General features: G+C 45.5%; 1 protein-coding gene across 1 annotated transcript in view; it reads left to right on the top strand.

The window, feature by feature from the left end:
- scfd2 (sec1 family domain containing 2) overlaps positions 1 to 21,843 on the top strand; it is an 86,400-nt gene that overhangs the window by 15,897 nt on the left and 48,660 nt on the right. The window contains exon 4 of the mRNA XM_030372615.1: positions 3,154 to 3,329. Coding sequence (XP_030228475.1) covers positions 3,154 to 3,329 — 176 coding nt within the window. The remainder of the gene's footprint in view (positions 1 to 3,153; positions 3,330 to 21,843) is intronic.

The raw sequence follows: 21,843 nt of genomic DNA on the forward strand, positions 1-21,843 counted from the left end.
CTCTTGGGTCCCTTTAGGCCTCGATCCTCCCCCGAGCGGCCCCTGAGTGGCCCCCCCGGTCAACCATCACTGTACTGGTGGAGCAGGAGTGCAACAGTACACCTTTTCATACCCCTCCCCCCCTTTCCCATCCACAGCTTTGATCACAGGCTGCAGAACTCTGATTTACTGATTTCAAAATTAAAAGAATGTCAAACAGATTTCACCATTTACTTTGATATCTGCCTGCACTCTGTTATTCCTTTATGGCATAACAGACCCTGTCAGATTTATAATTATATACTTTTGTAATTACAGTATTTGGCAAAGTAACGAGATGTGTGCTTGTTCTATTAGATTTCACATTACGCACATCAGGATAGTAGAAAATTGTTTTAAGGGACTTGGGTTGAAATGAAAAACAACTCATTTTAACACACGTAGACATAGACACAATAATTTCTTTCCTCACATGTTGCACTTTCCGTTTCTTCTCATCTCCTGCAGTCTGTAAGGAGCGATCACGCTTTGCCAGCTAGTGTCTGGTTCCTGGTGGCCTATTCTGGGGAGCGACTGTGTTTGGCACATGCTTCTGACGTGTATGCCTGGTTCTGGGCTGAATTACAGTTGGCACATCAGCACAGAACCTTGGCTCAGCTGCCAAACTTATTTTTTTCTTTTCATGGGGTCTGCGCCCACAATAGACCTTTTCAGGAACTGGATTTTTCTCTCCTTCTGAGACTAATTCCATAGTACTGTTTTAACTTTTCTTTTGGACAAGAGTTGATTCTCTTAATGACTGTGTTGACATAATATGAAGGGGATGGTGCACACTGCCGTATCTGTGCTTTTTCATCGTGGCACATCGCTCTTAAACTTAATGTACGTTGTGGCTGTGGATATTTCTTAGTTTAACCATGTCAGAGATGGTTTTCTGTCTATGCTGTTTATGGACAATAAAGTTGTGTTAATTTTAATGTAAATGGGATCCAAGCAGAGTCTAAAAGTAGGTTGCATCCCAGGACCTCTAAAATGTCTCTTTCAACCAATCGGTTACCTAGTAAAGTGTTCCTTTTCTATTGGGTATAACGTGGCCTTTGCACATTTAAGTATTATTTCTATAAACATATCCCACATCACACGTTTAATAAGGCATAAGTCAACCAAAAACGTTTGCTTTTTTTTTCTCTTCTGTCAAGTACAGTTGTAGTCCACGTAGTATTTAGCGTTGTGAAGCGTTTTTGCCCCGTTTTTCACGAGGCCTGTCTGTTTCTGCTCCAAGTCATCTGTTTGGCCGGGGTAAAGCAAACACTGGCCTCGTCGTTGGACAGGAAACACTCCCACATCTGGTCCTGCTTCACAATATCAACATGAAATACTGGGCTTTATGGGGAGTTAATGTGTTCTGCACCCCCTAGCCCCCTACCTCCAGCCCCCCGCTCCCCCACCCCACCTCAGCTCTGGGGTTCACGGAGGCTCTGCAACATCCAGGCAATCCTGGTGACCCCCAAATCTTACCCACCCACAACCCCACAATCCCCTGCTCATCCTGTCTCTGTGTGGATCCTGCTGCTGGGCTGAGCGAGAGAGAGAGGCAAGGGTAGAGCTCCTCAGTCTCTGTCTTTTCCTCACAGTATCTCTCTCTCTCTCTCTCTCTCTCTCTCTCTCTCTCTCTCTCTCTCTCTCTCTCTCTCTCTCTCTCTCTCTCTCTCTCTCTCTCTCTCTCTCTCTCTCTCTCTCTCTCTCTCTCTCTCTCTCTCCCGCCCCCCCCCCCCGCCCCCCATGTAAGTCATCAGTGAACACCCCAACTTCACATGTATTAGTCACATACCCTTATCACTGTTTCTGCCATGCAGACAAATGTGCATGCTGTGACGCCAAATACACACACACACATTTTTACACACACATAGAAGTATAAACCCATGAAACATTTTCGTAAATCTGTCACCGCAACACTAATTTACCAATGCACAAACACAAACCCACATACACCATCACCAACACACACTCACACTCATTTAACAACACACTCTTACACACACACACACAGACACACACACACACACACACACACACACACACACTAGACCGCTTACGCACTCAAACACTCCTCAACAAAGAAACACATACACTCACACACTCATTGGACATTTGTTCTCACAGACTCCCAAGCCAAGCGAGCCTCAGTGGACAGTATCTATGCTGATAGAGATAATATTATGGTGTGCAGAGATCCTCTGTCCTGTGCTGAGTGTGTGATGGTTGTTAAAGAGGCCAGTGGCTATATATAATAAACACAGGGCTGTGAGAATCTCACTTAGCCTGTGTGTGTGTTTGTGTGTGTGTGTGTGTGTGATTATTTCTACATGAGCCATTTGTGTGGCATGAGAAGCTGATTTTGATGCACAAAAACAAAAGGGGGGACACTCCTTCCGTCCAACTCCCACCTCTGCTCATGGCAGGAAGGCGGCAGCGATTAAATCTGCATATCGCCATCTAGAGGTGTGTAAGTGGATCATGAAATATTAGCGTGGATATCACTTTTTAAGTACGTACATTGTGGATCATGGTACACTCCATGTGGAATGCCTTCTCTGGGTTGCAAATCACTTCCTTTAATATGCACATTTTACCTATAGTTGGATGCTATGTACGCGTCCTCATTTTACAGAGTTCTTCATTTTACGGATCAGCAGCAGTACACATTGGAAAAAGCTCAACGAGATCCATAAATGCGTCAATACTAGCTCACATGTAGTATGATGTTCGGAAACTTAGTGTCAATGTATAAGACAACATAAATGTGTGTTTTTTTTATTTTTTATCGTGCATTAGCCAAGTATCAAATATTTGAATCGGGATGCGTGCATTGTGAATAGTCCAGAAAAATATATTAAAGTGGTGCTGTGGTCATAAAATATGATCCCATTAGATCACAGTATATATCTACAAGACAAATATAAGACTATATCACTGCTCGCTTTACATAGGAGATGGCAGTGGATCACCTTTAGATCACATTAAAAAACAGTCGAGTAATTGGTAGATCAGATAGCAGATTGTTTTAGATCACTGTATATCATGGGATAGCGCAGTGGGTCACAGTGGGTACATCATGACGACCGGCTCCATATTGATCAGGCTGATGACTGTACCCCGCTCCTCCCCTAGGTCGAGTGACCCCCGAGCAGCTGTGCTCCTACGTGCAGTTGTTCCGGAGCGACTGGGAGGCGCTAGAGAGTCACGGTGGGGTGCTGCAGCTGGGCCTGGCCACGGCGCAGACCCTGCGACACCCCGCCCTCCCCCGCTGGGACGCATGCCTGGGCTGCCAGCGGCTGCTGCTACAGGTACGCACGCACGCACGCACGCACGCACGCACGCACACACACACACACACACACACACACACACACACACACACACACACACACACACACACACACACACACACACACACACACACACACACACACACACACACACACACACACACACGCAAGTGCGCACCTAGCCATGTACACACGCACATGCATGTGCACACAGACACACTGAATCGCATGCATGCTTCTACAAATACAACCTATAACATGTACTCCTCTTGCATAGCCCATCCTGTTTACATACATACGCTCCCCAGTGCTACACTTACGTCCATTTGATAGTGATTAGCAGCCCTGTGAGTGTTGCTCGGCCTCCATTGCCTCTATCTGCATAGAGGTGTTTGAGTGAAGCGTGTTGTGTTCCAGTAAACATGGCCACACGCCACAGTGTTTAGAGGCCCTCGGAGGAGGAAGCGGCGTTTCTCCTCACGGGGGCGGACCGGAGTGCGCTGGGCGGATGTACACGTGTCAGACCGCGGCCGGGTCAAAGGTCACCAGTACAGCTGTGCAAAGGGAGGGAGGGAGAGCGAGGAAGAGACGCACAAAGAATGAGACTGATTGTAAGTGAGAGACAGTAGACATCTTTAATGTATTTTCTTAAATTCTTATTGAAATCTATTTTGTAGTTTATAGAACAAAAGAGTCCATTTTTGTTCTTTATTGTTGCTATTATTGATCTGGTCTGGTTTTCCCCCCTGCAAAGCCCTTTGAACCTTTGAACATTCAGACCAGCTGCCCATACGGTTAATATTTGAAATCCATGCAATGCTACTTATTGTTTAAGTATGTGCTGTGCTATATTTTACACACATGGTACACTATATTTCAAATGCATTCAGATTTGTGTTTGAGGTTTTTCATTCTATACAATCATCTGCATATGTGCTATTCTGTAGTGTAAATACGTGCTATGGTAATTTCTTAAGTATGAACGCGTGCTATGCTAGAAGAAAATTCTGAACGCATGCTATGCTTTTTTTATTCTCTGAAACCGTACTGTTCTATAGTCTATATAAGCTAGCTCATACCGAGGCCATTTCCTCCTCAGTGTTTTCATGGACTCTCTTAATTACACCTGAGGCTGTAAAGCAGAGCGCTACACTACTTAGGAACTTATTAAAGAAAATAAGAGGAAAAACAACACAAGCAGCATCCACCAGCTCTCCCTGCCAAACTGTGAGAGGGAGAGAGGGAGAGAGGGAGAGAGGGAGGGAGGGAGGGAGGGAGGGAGGGAGGGAGGGAGGGAGAGAGAGAGAGAGAGAGAGAGAGAGAGAGAGAGAGAGAGAGAGAGAGAGAGAGAGAGAGAGAGAGAGAGAGAGAGAGAGAGAGAGAGAGAGAGAGAGAGAGAGAGAGAGAGAGAGAGAGAGAGAGAGAGAGAGAGAGAGAATTAATGAGATGGAGAGATAGAGGATCCCAAGGCTTACCGTCGATGTTGTAATAAGCCGATATCATCCACTTTCAATGTTTTAATATCATATTCATATTGTGATATTAGTCTACAAATCTTTTGGAATTTTGGTTACGGCCATATGGGAAAGATTTTTGTTTTAATTAAAATCTCTGCAAATGGTTAAACACACATTGTTTGGGAATAATAACAGATTTTTAGTTCATCAACAATAAAGATTACATTTTAATTACAGTTTGTAATTGTGGTTCAAATGCATGCACACCTGGTTGGGCATTGGCAAGTTTTGAGGCTGTATTTCCAATCCAGTCCAGGCTGATTTACAATTTTAAATGTTGAACTGAACACACCACTGAGTATTGGACCAAATGTTCATTGGTTTGCTAACAATATGAATAAAAAACAGCTTTGTCGAGTGTAATGGACTATGGTTGCCCAATAGCTCACAGGCAGTGAATAGCTCAAACAATAACACTGTCACGATATTGATCATACATTCACATTTACATTTAGGGCATCTTTACGTATTCATTCAACCGTATTGATCAATACATTTTGCTTAACAATGCTGAGCTCTCCATTACCTGTGTGCATGGCCTGCCCTACAATGAAGAAGACAACATGAGTTGTATTCATTTAGCTGCCGTATTGCCTCCTAACACAACCTGGGTGGGGTAACTGAATGTTTTGAAAAACGAGATGGCCACTAGGTGATTGAGGCCCGTACTCTTTAAACAGATCAATGTTACAGTGACCTGTTGTTTGGTTCAGCAGTGCCATGAACACAGAACTTGGCCTTCATGCAGAAGCACATTTTTCCGAAATCATCGCATCTCCCAATTGGACCTTGAAGGCTTGTTTGCCATGGCAACGGGCCTGTGTTTATAATGAGGTATTGGGGATGAAATGAGATGGGTCTCCTCCATGCCCTGCTTATTTGATTTCCGTCTGAGGTTTCTATCGTTATTTATTTATTTATTTATTTAGCTTTGGCTTTAGAAAAAAGTTAATTGCGCCTAGTGGCGGGCCAGTGTTTACCCAGAGTGTGTGAGGGCCTCTGTGGGTAGGACTGCCCAGAACCTGGGTTCCCCCCACTCACCCACCCACCTTGCTGGAGGGCATGAGACCCACCACCACTACCACCACCGCCACCACCACTGGACTTACATAGCAGTAAAGTACCTCCTTTGATGGTACCAAGTATCTTAGCCTTTGCCTGTACTTAAAATAAGATCAGTAAATCAGTTTCTCATTCGTTGTTATTGGTCAATAATCTTAATGATTGGCATTTGGAGAGATCCTTACAATTCTTCCAAAATAGTTGTATTGACTTAAAAACTATGATGAGACTGATTGTGTGAGTGCGTGCTTGCATGCATGATTCTGTGTTTGTACGCACAATGTGTTTTTAAAGGTGTCCATGAGACTTCTATATTCCCTTTTAGCATGCTAACGTCTACCTCATCAGACAGGTTAGCATGCTAACGACACCAGCAGCTATTGACTGCAGTGATTAGCATGCCATTGACCGCAGCAGTTAGCAGTGAGAGCAGACCTAACCTCTGTCACCCAGGCCCATTGCTGCCTCTCCACTGGGATCAGCAGCCCGGGCCGCCTCAGCAAACATTCCTTCTCCGTGCTATTAGCGGTCACACTACAGCACCCCAACCCGTACCCCACCCCAAACCCATCCCGTAACCCCCCCCCCCCCCCCCCCCCCCGCCCCTTTGGCTACACAAACTCCTACCAGTTTCGAGAAACGTATCAGTCTGTTCCGCCTCAATCCATTTCCCCTGGAATGTATGTAAAAAAAACAAAAACTTGTTCAGCAAAGTATGCATTTATTAAAGATAGATAGAATCGTCATTCAATCTCACTTTTATTCCTGCTAGGGTGGCTGTCATAATACAAATAATAAAAACTGATTTTCCTGAATAGAATTTACGATTTTTTTGGCAGTGTAAAAATATGCACAATGAGGATAAAATATGATGTTCCGTCCTGTTGACGTTTTTTTACCCATCATAGAGTCAGAGGAGATGGAGGCAGATTTAAAATATTGTTCTTCTAGCCCTGGTTATTTTTCAATCCGCAAGCGGCAGATTACTGAAAATCCTGCCTGTTTATGTTCTGTACATGAGCCTGTGTGAACTAGACATACACACAAACACACACAAACACACACACACACTGCAACCAAATATTCCTTCAACGACCCCTCGTACAGTGTCCGGGGTCACCCCTGAGGCAGCCCCCTAAGACCTTCAACCTTTAACCCCCCCTGACCCATCCTGGGAACAAGAGACACTCTCCGGCAGTGCCTCGGATTCCTGAGATCTGTGGCATACTCAAGACCGCTCACACCGTGTCCCCGTTACGAGGATCTGGATGAAGACGAGGCAATCTGCGCAGTACTTATAGCGTGGCTTACACACGCAACGTCTGGCTCCCATCGCTGCCTACCCTGTGAGCAGAGTGATGTTGATATTGGTCCTTTTGTAGCTTTCATCTTATCTGAGCTGCATGCCACTGGCAGACAGACAGCTTTAAGCTTGTAATTGCTTCCCCCCCCAGGCTACGGAGCCCACCTCCCCTTCCAGGAGCCCAGACACCCTGCAGCCCCCCTTCCCAGCAGGGGGGCGTGCTGGAGGTTGTAACAATGGAGTGTGACTGTCTCTCTGGGATGTTGGACACCGGTGACCCCCCGGAGACCCCCCCCCTGCCGCTTAACGGCGTCTCATCCGCGGTGACCTGGTTTGACCACCATTACCCGCGCTCCATCCCTTTGCCCCCTCGTCCATCCATCCCTCCAGCTGCCTTCCGTACCCCCACCACCAACCCATCTCCCTCCATCCTGTCTCATTAACCCCCTGAGGCTCATCTCTGATGAGCCCTCCACCTCGCGGGGACATTCTGGGGCTCTGAATTAAACCTCTAAAAACATGGACATTTTCTTAAGAAATAAAGGTCATTTTGAGGTCCATACAATATAGTTTAAAGGATCAAGGATATTTGGGAAACAAATCAACAGTGCTAAATACTTGGATGAGATTATTTCGGACTAGCCCATACTGTTGAAGACATGGAGGATGTCCTATTCTTCCCGCTGTCCTTCTGCTCAGTTTCTCCTCCATATCCTCCTCCTTATCCCTTCATCCAGCGTAAACAATAGCTATATTTCAGCCCTGCGTGGAAGTACCACAATATTGTCCAAACACTAGCCATAGAATAACATACACATTGGTATATCCTTACCCCCTCACGCTATGCACTGTCCGCCTGCTCTATTTTGAGGATAAACACGCCATCCGCCAGGAGAGGAAGATGGGAAAAATGAGAAATTCGGGTTTATCGGAGGGCCGGGGTTATTTACCTATCTCTTCCTTCCTGTGTTTAGGCAAGGGGGATTATATCTAGAGAGGGAAACAGTACCAGAGTTCACTCCTACCAGGATAACACAGAATTAGCCCTTCTGCTCCTCCCAACTCCGTCCCTCTCCTTTTTCTGTCCTTCAATCTCCTCCTTCTCTTCCTCATGTCCCCCCCCCCCCTCTCGTCAATCGAACCCGCGTTCATCCCTCGACCAATCGCCTTGCACCCCCGGCACAGCGTCGCCAGTCGCGGCTGTGTTGACATTACCCCGCTCAGACCAGGCCTAGAGTACTGTCTTGTTTAATAGCCAGAGAGGGCCCTGTTTAGAGTTTGGGACCTCTTTTTTTTTTAACAGAGGTTTGATGGAACGACGGGGGCCAAAGAGCAACACTTGTCCCACTTCCTGTTATCATTACCTCTCAGTCACAAGAGACGTAGGCGATCGGCTCCCCGGCCTCACAGCTTTACTCATCCTCAATCGACTTGTCAGTCTGGGTTGTCCTTGGTTGAGTAACAATCTCTGGTTGTAATTTCCCATGATTCATTAGGAAATGGTGACATGTGCGTGTTAGTGTATAATTTTTTGGTTCGTTTTTGGGTTGAGTTAACTATTTGTTTAGAGAGGGTTAAGTTCAGGGAAGGGTTATGGTTTTGCTATGGCCAGGCTAACGATTTTGGGGCAAGCCAAGCCACAGCAATTACCATCGCTAATTCTGTATAGCTGCATTTATATCTATAAATGTTCCACTACTCGGTCCTAGATAATACAGTAACTCAGAGACCGTTGCAATAGGTGTATATTACACCCAAAATGGCTGAATAGCTGAAATTCTCAGCACCGCAAGTGATTTTCCCGCATTTGCACTTTCAACGTTCTGCAAAACACCTTCTCTTTAAGGAAATGCTATCAGACCCATACCTCCCTCCACTGAGCTGAATCTCCATGCAGGGAATGACTTTGTTAATAGTCTGGTGTCGCAGCAGCTCTTTTACAAAGTACTAGAGAGAGTCAAATGTTTGTAAAAGAATATCATATATTCATATTGAAAAGATATATAAGGGTAGAGTAGTATCCCTTCAACAAAAACTGGTGTAATGAATTGGTGTTATTAGCAATATTAGTCTTTATATTGTTATTAATGACAAAGATGTATATAACACAAAGTAGAAAAATGTAGTTGCACATGGAAAAAAACGTCATTCTATCAAACTAGTATAGAATCTTGCATAGAAAACCCTTACTTTTATTGAAGAAGAAGACGAAAAGTAAGGCGTTCTATGCATGGTATAGCCTGATATAAGCCTCTGAAACTGAAATGATTCCAGGGTTTTCCTGAGAAAAATAGGTTGTTTTCTGTAGGCTAGCTTTCCGACTGCAGACAGAACTTTATTCACCACGTCAGTACATCTGTGGCACATTTCTCTGCGGTTCTCTATTGTGTTTCACTTCAGAACCCAAACTCTGAGCGTCAGGAGAACCTTTCATGTGGCCTGGTTTTTTTTCCCAGACACTAATGTCTGTTTTTGTGTGTTGTTGTGCAATCTCCAGGGGGAGAGGAAAAAGTTATTTTACTTTTCTCACAGTTCTGGTTTGTCGCAACTGCTAAAGTTAAAGCAGCGTAATCCTGTGTGACGTACAGAGCTGTGTTTGTACCAAGGTGAAGAGGGAGGTGGCAAATGCCAGCCCTGCTGATTAGAAGCTCCTACACGCACACGGTCATCTTACAGTCTGGATGAAGTGCGGCCTTGTCAGCACTAGCTCTGTCTCTGTCTCTGTCTCTGTCTCTCTCTCTCTGTCTCTCTCTGTGTGTCTCTTTGTTCTTCTTCTGGGGCCTGTTGACTTGCCACCCTGGCGTCGGACATTACATATTTAAATGCGTTCCTACAGAATACGGTAGACGTATTGACGTAGGCGTAGAAAGAGATCCCCCACAATGCCTTGCATTCACGCTTGGCAAAAAGGCTGAGAGGCATAGTAAGAGACATAGAGAGAGAGACAGTGGCCCTACAGTATATCTCGAACAGACCTGGCCACTGACCACCTGTTTAATCCAAACGTTTACCACTCCTTCTTCTGACGTGCATGGTGATGTCACCACACCCCGATGGGCCAATCCGGGTCTCCACCCAGAGCTGCTTTCAAAGCCCATCTTGCCCCCTTAAAGGCTTCCTTCAGGATTGATCAACCTGGGCAATATTTACTGCTCTCTCAGCTCTGGCAAAAAAATGATTTTTAAAGTGACTCAGCCCTGTACTCAATAGCATCTAATGTTAACTTATGGTTTTCATTACTTGCCTTTTGCTAACAAACATACATTTGTGATCTGCTGCCGAGGAACTACAGATGCAAATGAGCTTAAAGCTGGAATGTACGGCTCATCAAATGCCAACGCTTATGTTTTAAGCGGGACGCTGCCCCTTTTTAAATCAAATAAATAAATACAAATTACAATTTTAACTGGTCCAGTATTGAGCGGGTATGCTGCGGCCGCAATCGTCCCCTAAAAGTCCCGAAGTCCTCCTCTAATACGACTTGAATCCGTGTGCCGTAATGTAATGCGTAAAGCACAGGAGCCACGGTAGGAGGGATCAGTCCATCAGATCCTAGCTGGATAGTACAGGAGTCAGACGGTTTGACCCCCAGCCAAAAGGTTCCGGGCTCAAACCCTAATGACCCAAGGCTACCTGTAGGCACCATTGAGCAAGATGCCCTAACCATTATCTGTGCATTTCTAGCCAATGTAGTAAATATCAGAAAATGCCATTCATTAACTGTAAATTGTTTTTTGATTAAAGAGCTGAAATGAAGAAATGTTAAACTGGAGACAATGAAAGTCTTATCTTAATTATCCATAAAAGCCGACCCCCCCCCCCCCCCCCCCCTACATTCTGTTATTACTGTTTGGAATGTTAAACCCCACCTCCTCTGACTTAGTGATGCAGTCACCAAAGCTGCTCCATCTTGGAGAGGGGGAAAGTGATTAGATGTCAATATTAGATAAGTAAAGACATGCCTGGAATATTTTGATGTGCATTAAGCTCAAATATATTAGAAATGTTAATGAATCAAGATGAACATGTTCTTCTGGTAAATACCTTGTTGATAACAATAACAATAATAAAAACCTTTTATATTGCATCTTTTATTACAATCATTGAAAGCAGAGTGCTTCACATCAATACCGAAAATCATTGGCAATACCGATGGGATAAAGTAAATACAACACGCACATGGTCTTGCGTTATGACAGCTCAGCATTACACGACGAATGGTATTGATTCCACATTAATGACCATATGCAGCACGGCATGAATGAAGGCCTTTTTGGAAGGAAACATGGTGTGCCTTTGGGCAGGGCGGGTTTAGAACTGCACCCAGCTGCAGCTGATGTCCCCTTTATGAACACAGAGATACCAGAGACCAGGGAGACATGAAAGTCTGGGGGGGGGGGGGGGGTGCATGTGCGTGCTTTTATGTGCTCTGCTAGGTCGCGCTGCGCGCTTCCTGTTGTTGACACACACACACACACACACACACACACACACACACACACACACACACACACACACACACACACACACACACACACACACACACACACCTACACACACACACTCACACACAGGCCCAGTGTTCAGGCCTGCAGAAGGTCCATCTCAGCTCACATTAACTATCAGCTCATTTGTCACTACCTGCTGGGCAGAGGGCAAAGGTCACAGGCCACAGGGCGTGTGTGTATGTGTCTGTGTGGGTCTGTCTATTTATCTCTCTGTCTCTGTGTGTGTGTGTGTGTGTGTGTGTGTGTGTGTGTGTGTGTGTGTGTGTGTGTGTGTGTGTGTGTGTGTGTGTGTGTGTGTGTGTGTGTGTGTATCTCTCAGTTTATCTGTTGGTGTGTGCGCTTGTGTCCATGCTTCTCAGAGTAAGCTGAGACCTCTCCAGGACCTCTACCTTGGGCTGCAGAGCGGGGTTATGGCAGTATGGTTCTCATTGTGTCTGAACAGGGAAGGGTGAAGAGGAGAGCAGGCCTGGATGGAGAACCATGGTCAATGAAACTACCCCATGGAGGTCCATGTTCTACGACCGTGTGTATTTGTGTGTGTGTGTGTGTGTGTCTGTGTCTGTGTGTGTCTGTGTGTGTATGACTGGCACACCATGTTCGGCTGGTCTTTGCAGAGCATCTGACAGCTAGCTAGTGCCCCCTACAGTCAAAAGTCAGACAGAGGCTCTACTCCACACCCAGATGTGAATAAGATAGTAGTACTGGGGGTTAGGGGGCTAGCTACACCTCACCGCCCCCGTAGACTCCAGGTCGCTTAGCCAAGTGGGAATAAGGAGACTTCTCTGTAATGCCTTGTAATTATACCCATCTGAGCCCCCCCCCCTCCCCCAAACCAAATCTCAAATCCTTATACTCTGTTGACTCTTGCCCACCTTGTGCCCCGAGGCTGGGGGAGGCTGGGTCGACCAATCACCCAGGAGATATTGAAATCACCGGTTGGCGCGGTAACTGAGCATCCAGGGGGGTTGAGGGGGTCAATCAGGGACACCCTTTGCCTGTCATTAATTACCCAGAGTTCCCTGGGGCGCTGGCCTGCGTGGAAGCTGAGAGCTCAAAAAGTGTGATCTGGGGGAGATTTGCCGTGTGTTTGATATCTGTAATGCACCCCCCCCCTGCAACCCCCCCCCCCCGTACCAGTGGAGCGTGTGACGGTGTTAGCAAAACACTGTGTTCAGCGCACATGTCACGTTAGACTCTTAACTTAAGCCTATCAAATTCACCTGTCAGACATCTTACCATGAAAGAAAAAAAGATCTTTCTTTTTTGTGGCCAATGATTGAAGGCTGTTCGTGTTTGAAGGTTCTTGGTTCAATGGTGTAACACGACCCAAGAAGTGTCTTTTGTGTATTGTTTTGGTGTCGGTCTGTTTACCCACAGTGCTTTGTGTCAGGTTTTTGACCAGCCACAACACTCCAGATCTCTGCCTCTCTCTGATTCTGGAAGTTTCCATGTTTAGGTTTTTGGACAGAGCTGGGTGGATACAAGGGTTTGTCTGGCTTTCAGGGAAGCTTTGATTGGTCTCGGAAAAACAAAAACAAAACAAATCTGTTTGGCAATGTTAATCCCGACCCCTTTTTCCTGACGTCATCTTTAGCGAACTAAACACAAAACGACAGCCTTTTTACTTTGGAGCTAGTTTCAATTCTGCTGCCTGTTTCGGGAATCTGATTGAAAGCTAGATTCGGAGAGAGATCAAGAAGAGTCAAACTCCCCCGACGAGTTCTGGAAGAGTGTAAAACGTCTGTCATTTGTCCCTTCTCATTCCCGTCACAATCTCTTCCATCTTCCCCGTTTCTCATAATGGTTTTCCTATCCCCCGCCAACAATTTCCTTGAATCTCAGAACTCAGAGTTCTGGACCCTCTCTCTGCTCCTCACATTAATGCCATTAGTCGGGTGTGCTCATGCATTGATGTTTGTGCATCTCATTACGTCTGGATGAGGTGGGGGGGGGACTTTATTAATGCAGGGTGGATAAGGACCGCAAGCACATGTTGAACTGAAACACTCCTCTCTCTCAAACACACTCACACACACACACACACACACACACACACACACACACACACACACACACACACACACACACACACCCGGCCTCCCCCTGGTCTGTCTGGGAGGGATTTCTGAACACACACAGAGGGTCCTTCGGCTGTATGTGTGTGTTTATGTGTGTGTATATGTGTGTGTGTGTGTGTGTGTGTAATGTTTGTGGATGATCTGGTATAGAGAGCCTAAGAGCGGATGGACTGAGAGATGAAGTGAAAGAATGCGTCAGAACAACTGCCAAGACACTGAACATGTTGGGCTAGCTCTGTCGCAGGGACTGCACTTTCAGCTGCAGGGAGAGATCCTGTTAGTTGTGTTTGTTTGTCAAACTGTCTCCTCTTTATCTAATTAGTAAGTTTAAAATTCCAAAGATTCCTTGAAAATTGTCAAATTGTTGAAAATTGATCATATTTGAGCAAAGTTCCCTGGGAACAAATCTAGGACATTTATGTCTAATGTAAAATGTCTTTCGCCAACTGCCACAACAGACCGAAGATTAAAAGACGAGAGCCAAAACTCGCTAAACCTTGCAATTTTACAGATTTGGAAATATAAAACAATTCTATTGTTGTTTTTCAACACATTAGTTTAATCTGCAGTGTTTTGAAATGTCTTCCACCATGACACCAACTGCCAAGCTAATGTTTGCTCTGATTTATCTGATTGCTACACTTTCCACGGTTGTCCTACTTTTCATCTGAACTGAAATGCCCTGTCCCTCTTATAGCTATTGTTCTCAACAAAGCCACGCCGGGGGAGACATGTGGGTCTGGTTTGTTCTGTCGTGGTTCCCAGAGAAAACAGGAATCAAATGGGGAATCAAAAGCAACCCAGAAATACAAAATACATGCACCGACGCCCTGCTGCAAATTATGAGTGGGCGGGGGGAGGGTAATAGGGTCCGGTCCACATGAGGCAGCCACATGCTCTCTCTCTCTCTCTCTCTCTCTCTCTCTCTCTCTCTCTCTCTCTCTCTCTCTCTCTCTCTCTCTCTCTCTCTCTCTCTCTCTCTCTCTCTCTCTCTCTCTCTCTCTCTCTCTCTCTCTCTCTCTCTCTCTCTCTCTCTCTCTCTCTCTCTCTCTCAACCCATGCCATCTCTCGCTGTCATTCTGGTCATCTTGTCGAAGCCTCCCTCTTCTCAAGCACTTCTTTGAGCTGTGTGTGTGTGTGTTCAGAGGAACCACAGTCAGAACAGACTGCAGCAGGAGCATCTCTCAGTCTCTCATCTCCCTCTCACGCATTGACAGCAACATGCTTTACTGCTACGTGTAAGAATCTGCATGTTTTAGTGCCTTTGAGGGACGCTGTGCTGTGTTTATTTCTGGCGGATCCAATGAGTGTGTTTCACAGTTTGAATTTTTTAAATATATGTATGCATGCCATAAGGTATCAACCGCTTTAAAATATGTTTTGGAAGCCTTTATTGTGGCGCCCAGCGCAACATTTGACACGTAAATGACAGGGAAAGGTGAGAAGTTCAGAGAGTGACATGCAAAACTGTAAAGAATAAGTACCTTTTCTTTGGTTGGGGGGGATATTTTCCATGGACCACTGTTCCACATCCTGTTTAAAAAAATAATAGCGCAGAGGTGAAGTAGCAAAAAGTGAATGTTATTTCTGCAAGTTTGCACGACTGTCCATTAAAAATGGGCTGACGCTCAAAGTTTCTCTGTACCGAGTTTGCAATGTCTCTGCTTCAGAGTGCAGGAACCCCTAGTCCGCGACCCTTATTCAAGACGGGACACAAAGCCACTATACTCTACTGTATGGAACATATAGTGTATGGAAATGAAGGCATCACGCTGAAACCTGTCTGTCTGACAAAGTAATTTACTTGTTCATTGAATGCATTATTAAATATTCTAAATGTGATTAGTTTTAGACATTTGTAATGTAATCGGGTTGCCTGTAGTTATTTAAAATTGTAATATAAGCCTGTTTTATTATCTCCTGACATGACCTTAGTTCTATTTGCACAAGGATATTGTTGGTTTGTCCTGCTATGTGCGCACTGAGACTTGGATTACTAATAGAATAAATATATTGAATTCAAATATCGTTTCATGAATTAATTTAGATTGATCCATCCATCCTTCAACTGATCTCCTCCCCTGTTGCTACTCAGAGACTCAAGACTTTTGGCTCAGACACTTCAACATCTAAGCCGGGTGTTTAGTTTGAAACCCTGGCCTTAACATGCACCACGTCCTCACTCTGAAACCCTAGATTACAATAATTTACAGAGCAGCTCAAACAACCTCGCCAACTGTTGTACTGTCACGCAATTGAAGGTTCTTGTGGTGTTCGCCCAAGGAAAATTAATCAGCAAAACACAGTGGAGCACTCTTTGGACGAGAGAGATCTCGCAAATGTTTGAAGGATGTGGCTAAGCGGCGAGCCTAAGACTTGAGCACAGTCGCTAGTTAGAAAACAATAAATAGAGCCATATAGTGAGTGATTTGCCGGCCCTGATTGGTCAAGGGCAATTCTGCAACATAGACCAATTCACACAGGCTCACCATTCTAGCTTTGTGCTTTTAGTGATTTCCGTTGTTGGCCTGTTAATGTTGTTCATGCTAATCCGGCTCCAGAGCAGGGCCCGTAGCTTGGAGCTAAATCTGGTGCTAAAGCACTTTAGATTATGCTGGTGTGAACACTCGGTCTGCCTTGGGCTGACACATCAGCGTGTGAAAGCAGTATGGCAGGAGGCTAGGGTCTGGCCCTCCTAAGCATGGGAAAGCACCCACACTGTCACACCGGTCCATCACAGGGTCACGCACAAACACACAAACACATGTGTGCATTCACACACACACACACCCACACACACACACACACACACACACACACACACACACACACACACACACACACACACACACACACACACACACACACACACGTGTACAAACAACAAAAACACATGCTTATTGACACCCACACATGCAGCAAACAACCACCTACACACACACTAGTACATATTCATTGTACCTCTCCATCAATTTCAATCTATTTATTATTTAAAGTGCAGTCCCACCATCGAAACAGTCTCAGAACACTTCTATACAAAAAACAGCATCAACACATTGATATTAAAACAAAATGTCTTAAAACAAATAATGACTGAGGACAACAACAACAACAGATAACACTCCATACTGTTTACAGAACAAAAATGTCTTCAATCTAGATTTAAAAGCATCCACAGACCCTGCTTCCCTGATATACTGGGGCAGGTTATTCCATCAATACCGGGCACGGGAGGCAAATGCTCTCTTAACAACTGATTCTTTTGGTGGATGGGAAGACCAAAAATTATTAATGTTATTTTTGAAATCTGTGTTATATTTGTCTTTCAAAATCATTAGGGTATAAATAAACATGGAAATATCTAGGTGAGGTTGGGGTTAGTCAGACTAACCCCTTATATCGAAAGCATCTTACATTATCCTTATGCATGCATTTTAAGAATTGGTGGAAATCTAACCCCTCACCCTGGCAGTGGTAATGCCATGCTCTACCAGTTGAGCTGGACAGCACCATTCCTCTATTAACTGACTTTTACGACTCAAATCGTTATTATTCATCAAAGAAAGAACAAGACGTGAATGATTTGTTAAACTCCCATATAAGGGGAAAAAAAAACAGAGAAAGACGTGGTTTGCATCTTCCGACTTCCGCGCAGACAGGAGAGTAGGAGTGTTTATGAGGATGTTTAGCCATAAATACTAGCTGAAAAGACGCAATTAGTTGGGATACAACCTGTGACTAATCTGACCTCTGACCTCGCTCTGGTCGCAGCATGTACCGGGAAGGCAGGAAGGGACGTTGGAGCCACGGTGGCGTTTGCGTTTAGACGTTCATCTCTGGAAGGCCTCAGAAGACCGACAGACAGACAGACAGACGAGGCATTAGCGATGTGTTTACCATCTGTCCAGGAAGAGACCTAGGAAAAGGAAGGATGAGAAGGAAAAGGGACCGGGGTGCTGTCTCTCAGTGTGGGAAAGGAGTCAAAGGGGACTGGTGGTGCTTGAGGTGGTACGATGCTGAACATTTACTGGTAGACATTAATCACTGCCTGTGGATAGGTAAGTCAAACAGTGTGCTTTGCTCTGAACATCTATGTCCAACCCAAGGGGTCAAAGGTCGGTGGTTGGCTCACAAGGGAATCAAAGCTCTCTGAAAAACAAGTATTTTACAGAAAATAAGCACAATAACAACAACAAAAAGATTGTTTTTCTGCGCCTTCACAGCTCCGTACTAGCAAATCTTTGTGTATCCGAGGTTAAGGCTGAGAACCGGTTGGACTTTCTTTCTAAGGTATTTCAACCTGTTCTCCTTGAGCTTCTTTAGCTCATTCACAACGGTTTGTATGGACAACTTGTTGCCAGTGGTTGCTTTTGTTCTGTCTTGGTTCCAGAGACTTTGTATTTGAGACACCAGGACATCAGGAAGGGTTTCACGTCCTGAGCAGCTTACCAAAGATGGATGGTTGTTGTCCTGAAAGAAATGATTCTGTGAGTCTTCACCCGGTCACTCTCTAAGGGTTATCTGTGAAGGATGAGGTCTGGTTCAGTCATTGATAAGGACCATTGATAATGCGAAAGGGCTGTACGTCTCCAACCCAAAGAATTCTGGGAATTGCATGTGATCGATTGGACCCCAGAGAAGGGGGGAGGGGCTGTGGCTGAGGGAGAAAGCAAAAGTGGTGTGTGTGTGTGTGTGTGTGTGTGTGTGTGTGTGTGTGTGTGTGTGTGTGTGTGTGTGTGTGTGTGTGTGTGTGTGTGTGTGTGTGTGTGTGTGTGTGTGTGTGTGTGTGTGTCTGAGAGAGAATGCCTTTCCCCCCTATACTTTCTCTTCTATCTTGTCCTCGATCACATATTTAATATTTGTGTTCCGGGACAACGCCTGCGTTGATTAGAGTTGTGTTATTATAGTCCTGAATCACTACGATTCATCTCACTCTCTCTGAATACCTCTGTCTCTCTCCCTGTGTGTGTGTGTGTGTGTGTGTGTGTGTGTGTTTCTCTATTACAACAATTGTCTGCTCTCTTACTATATATTAGTCTCTGTCTGGAATCCCACCAGGACACACAAACACACAAGACACACTGCCTTCCTCTGTGCAGGTTCTGTCCATCTCGTCAAAATTACGCATATACCTTGTGCGTATGTGTGTGTGTTTGTCTGTGTGCTCCACATGCTGCGGGCAGCCGTGTTTTCTAGAGTTGAATGTGGTTCTATGGTGTTAGCGGTGTCACGCTAGTTAGACGCCAACAGTAGAGTGCTGTGTGTGCGGAATCTCTCTCTCTCTCTCCCTTCCTCTGTCTCTCTATGACCCTCTCTCTCTGAGATCGCTAACAGAAAGCCTGTTTTCCTCACACCTCACTGCTCTGATGCCATGAGCCCCACATAGAGAGGCCAGTCAGCCATGCTAAAGTGAAGCTATTATGCCAGCGTCCACCGCTAACCCTGTCAGGTGAGACGCACGCTTAGCAAGGTCTAGCTCACACATGTTAGTATGCAAACAGACGTTATTACCACTGCATTTATGTGGTTCATGGTATCAAGCAACTCAATGGCCGCCTTGTCCATTAGCGTTAATATATATATATATATTTGCTTGACTTTACCAGGGGAGCAAATTTAGAGAAGGGTATCATTTTCAATTGTGCACCGTATGGGATTACATTCTCCAATGATAATAAACAATCACTATAAATATAAATATATATTGTGTGTAGGTATTTCTGTGGCTTTTTGACGGCAATGTATTCAACAAATGATGTACGTTTAGATCAAATCAAATAGAAATTCTATACAACACTATGAAATAAACAAACAGCACTTTAGCTAACTATCCATGAATTTAATATAAATAGCTCTGCTGTGAAACCCCCAGACATGCTGGGAAACCGAACGGTGGTCCTGTGTGTTGATATTTCCTGTCGCCGCTGATGATGTGAATACATGTTTTATTCAGCTCATTCTGCTGCCCTTTCCCTCCTGAATGTAGGCTCTCAGTCACACAGACACACATACAGCCACACACACACACACACACACACACACACACACACACACACACACACACACACACACACACACACACACACACACACACACACACACACACACACACACACACACACACACACACAGTTACACACTCAAACACACATACACAGTTACACACTCAAACACACACACACATCACAGGCCCCCTAATGTAGAGTATTCATCATAACTCATAACTTCATAATAACTCGGCTCCTATTTCTCTTTTCGTTTGGTTTCCAGTAAAAATGGAAGAATGTTCACGGGAGTATGTCTGTTCATGTTTAGAGTGTGGTCTGCACTGATTAACGCTTTATGGCATTATTGCGTTCTGTGTGTGTGTATGCGTGAGTGTGTGTGCATGCCCATCAGAGTGTCTTTTTTATGTATGTGTGTGAATGTTTGATTATGGAAGGTCATTGAACATCAAATTGTGCTGAGTCACATCCCAGCCCTCTATCCATCTTGTATCTGATAACCTCTGTCACCATGGTGATTAGGCCTATCAATACATTCTCACTCCATCTTCTTTCCTTTCACCTCTCTCTCTTACTGCCTCTGTCTCGTTAATGTAATCTCTACTTCTCTCTATTCCCTCCTATTTTCTCTCCCTCTAGCTCCCTTTAACTCTCTCTCTCTCTCTATCTCTCTCTCTCTCTTTCTCTCTCTCTCCAACTATGTTCCCTTGTCGCTCAATCATTCTACGTATCTCCATTCATCATTTCTCCTCCTTGGTTTTGTTTTTGTCTGCCTGCAGGTAAACCACGGAAGGTGTTACAAACGTCTGTCGCTATGACAACACTCAGACTTCATCTTCTCTCTTTCTCTCTCTCTCTCTCTCTCTCTCTCTCCCCCCCTTTGCCAATTTACTTCGCTCTTTCTCTGTAAAAAACTGTTTTTGAATCGATTTGACGTATCCCAGTCAAGTCCTATTTTTCTCTGTTACAAATGGGAGCAAAACTGCACAATATAAAAGTGTATTAAATGCACATGAAGACGCACAAAAAAAGGCTTTAAAAACGCACATAAACACACCCACATATACACACACACAAACACAGCCGAACGCTTAAAAGACGCAGGTAAACACATGGACACGCACAGACGAACACTTAAAAGACACGTCTAAACAAGCACACATGCACTATACACACGCGCACACAGACTAACGCTTAAACAATGTGTGTAAACACACACACACCCATGCCCCCCCCCCCCACCCCTTTCCTCACCGCGGGGCCCAGCTTGTGAACCAGATGTGCGTGTGGGGCCTCTCGCTCTCTGGCTCTCCCGCTCGCTCTGTCACAGAGGTAAACACACTGTTACCTCTGTGACCTCTCACTTAAAGGGGGGGGGGGGGGGGGGCTATAGACTGTGCCTCCTTTCCCCACCACCCCCGGTCTCCGTGCACTGCACACCCCCCCATGGCACCCCCCCGAAACACGCACGCCCATTGGCAGCGGCAGCAGCCCCCACTGCACGTGCACGCCCGCGGCAGCTACGGTCCACCTCACGTGCACGCACGCAGGCGGCAGCCGCGGTACACTTCACGCCCGCGGCGGCAGCAGCGACTGAGGCTCCCGCCCCTCGCTCTCGACGCACCCCATCACCACAGAAGAAACAGCTGTATCTCGTAGCGATGAGTCATCGCTCTGCCCCGGCTCTGACCAATGGCTGCCTTGCGTCCAGCGCCATGTTGTGTTTAGACTGGGTCCAGAAGAAGGAGCCACGCCCATAGCTGAGGACACAAGACCACAGCCCCCCCTGCTCTGCAACACTGAGCGGGCGGACAACATGAGGCCAACAGGACCACAGTCACCATGTTGCAGTCACACACACAGTGGTGACCCTTCCTCTGAGGTCAGATTAAGGTAATAGATTAATTATACATGTTACCCCCATCCAACTCCCTGGCTGATTGTACTGTAGCAGAGTCTTCCTTTTCCTGGAGGAAGGAGAGGAGAGAGGTAGAGGAGAGGGGGACCTTGTGATGGTGGTGGGGAGGTTGTTGGTTGGGGGAGGAAGGTGATTGAGGGG

This window comes from Gadus morhua, chromosome 12 (assembly GCF_902167405.1).
Source record: "Gadus morhua chromosome 12, gadMor3.0, whole genome shotgun sequence".
In the NCBI taxonomy this organism is placed as follows: Eukaryota; Metazoa; Chordata; class Actinopteri; order Gadiformes; family Gadidae; genus Gadus; species Gadus morhua.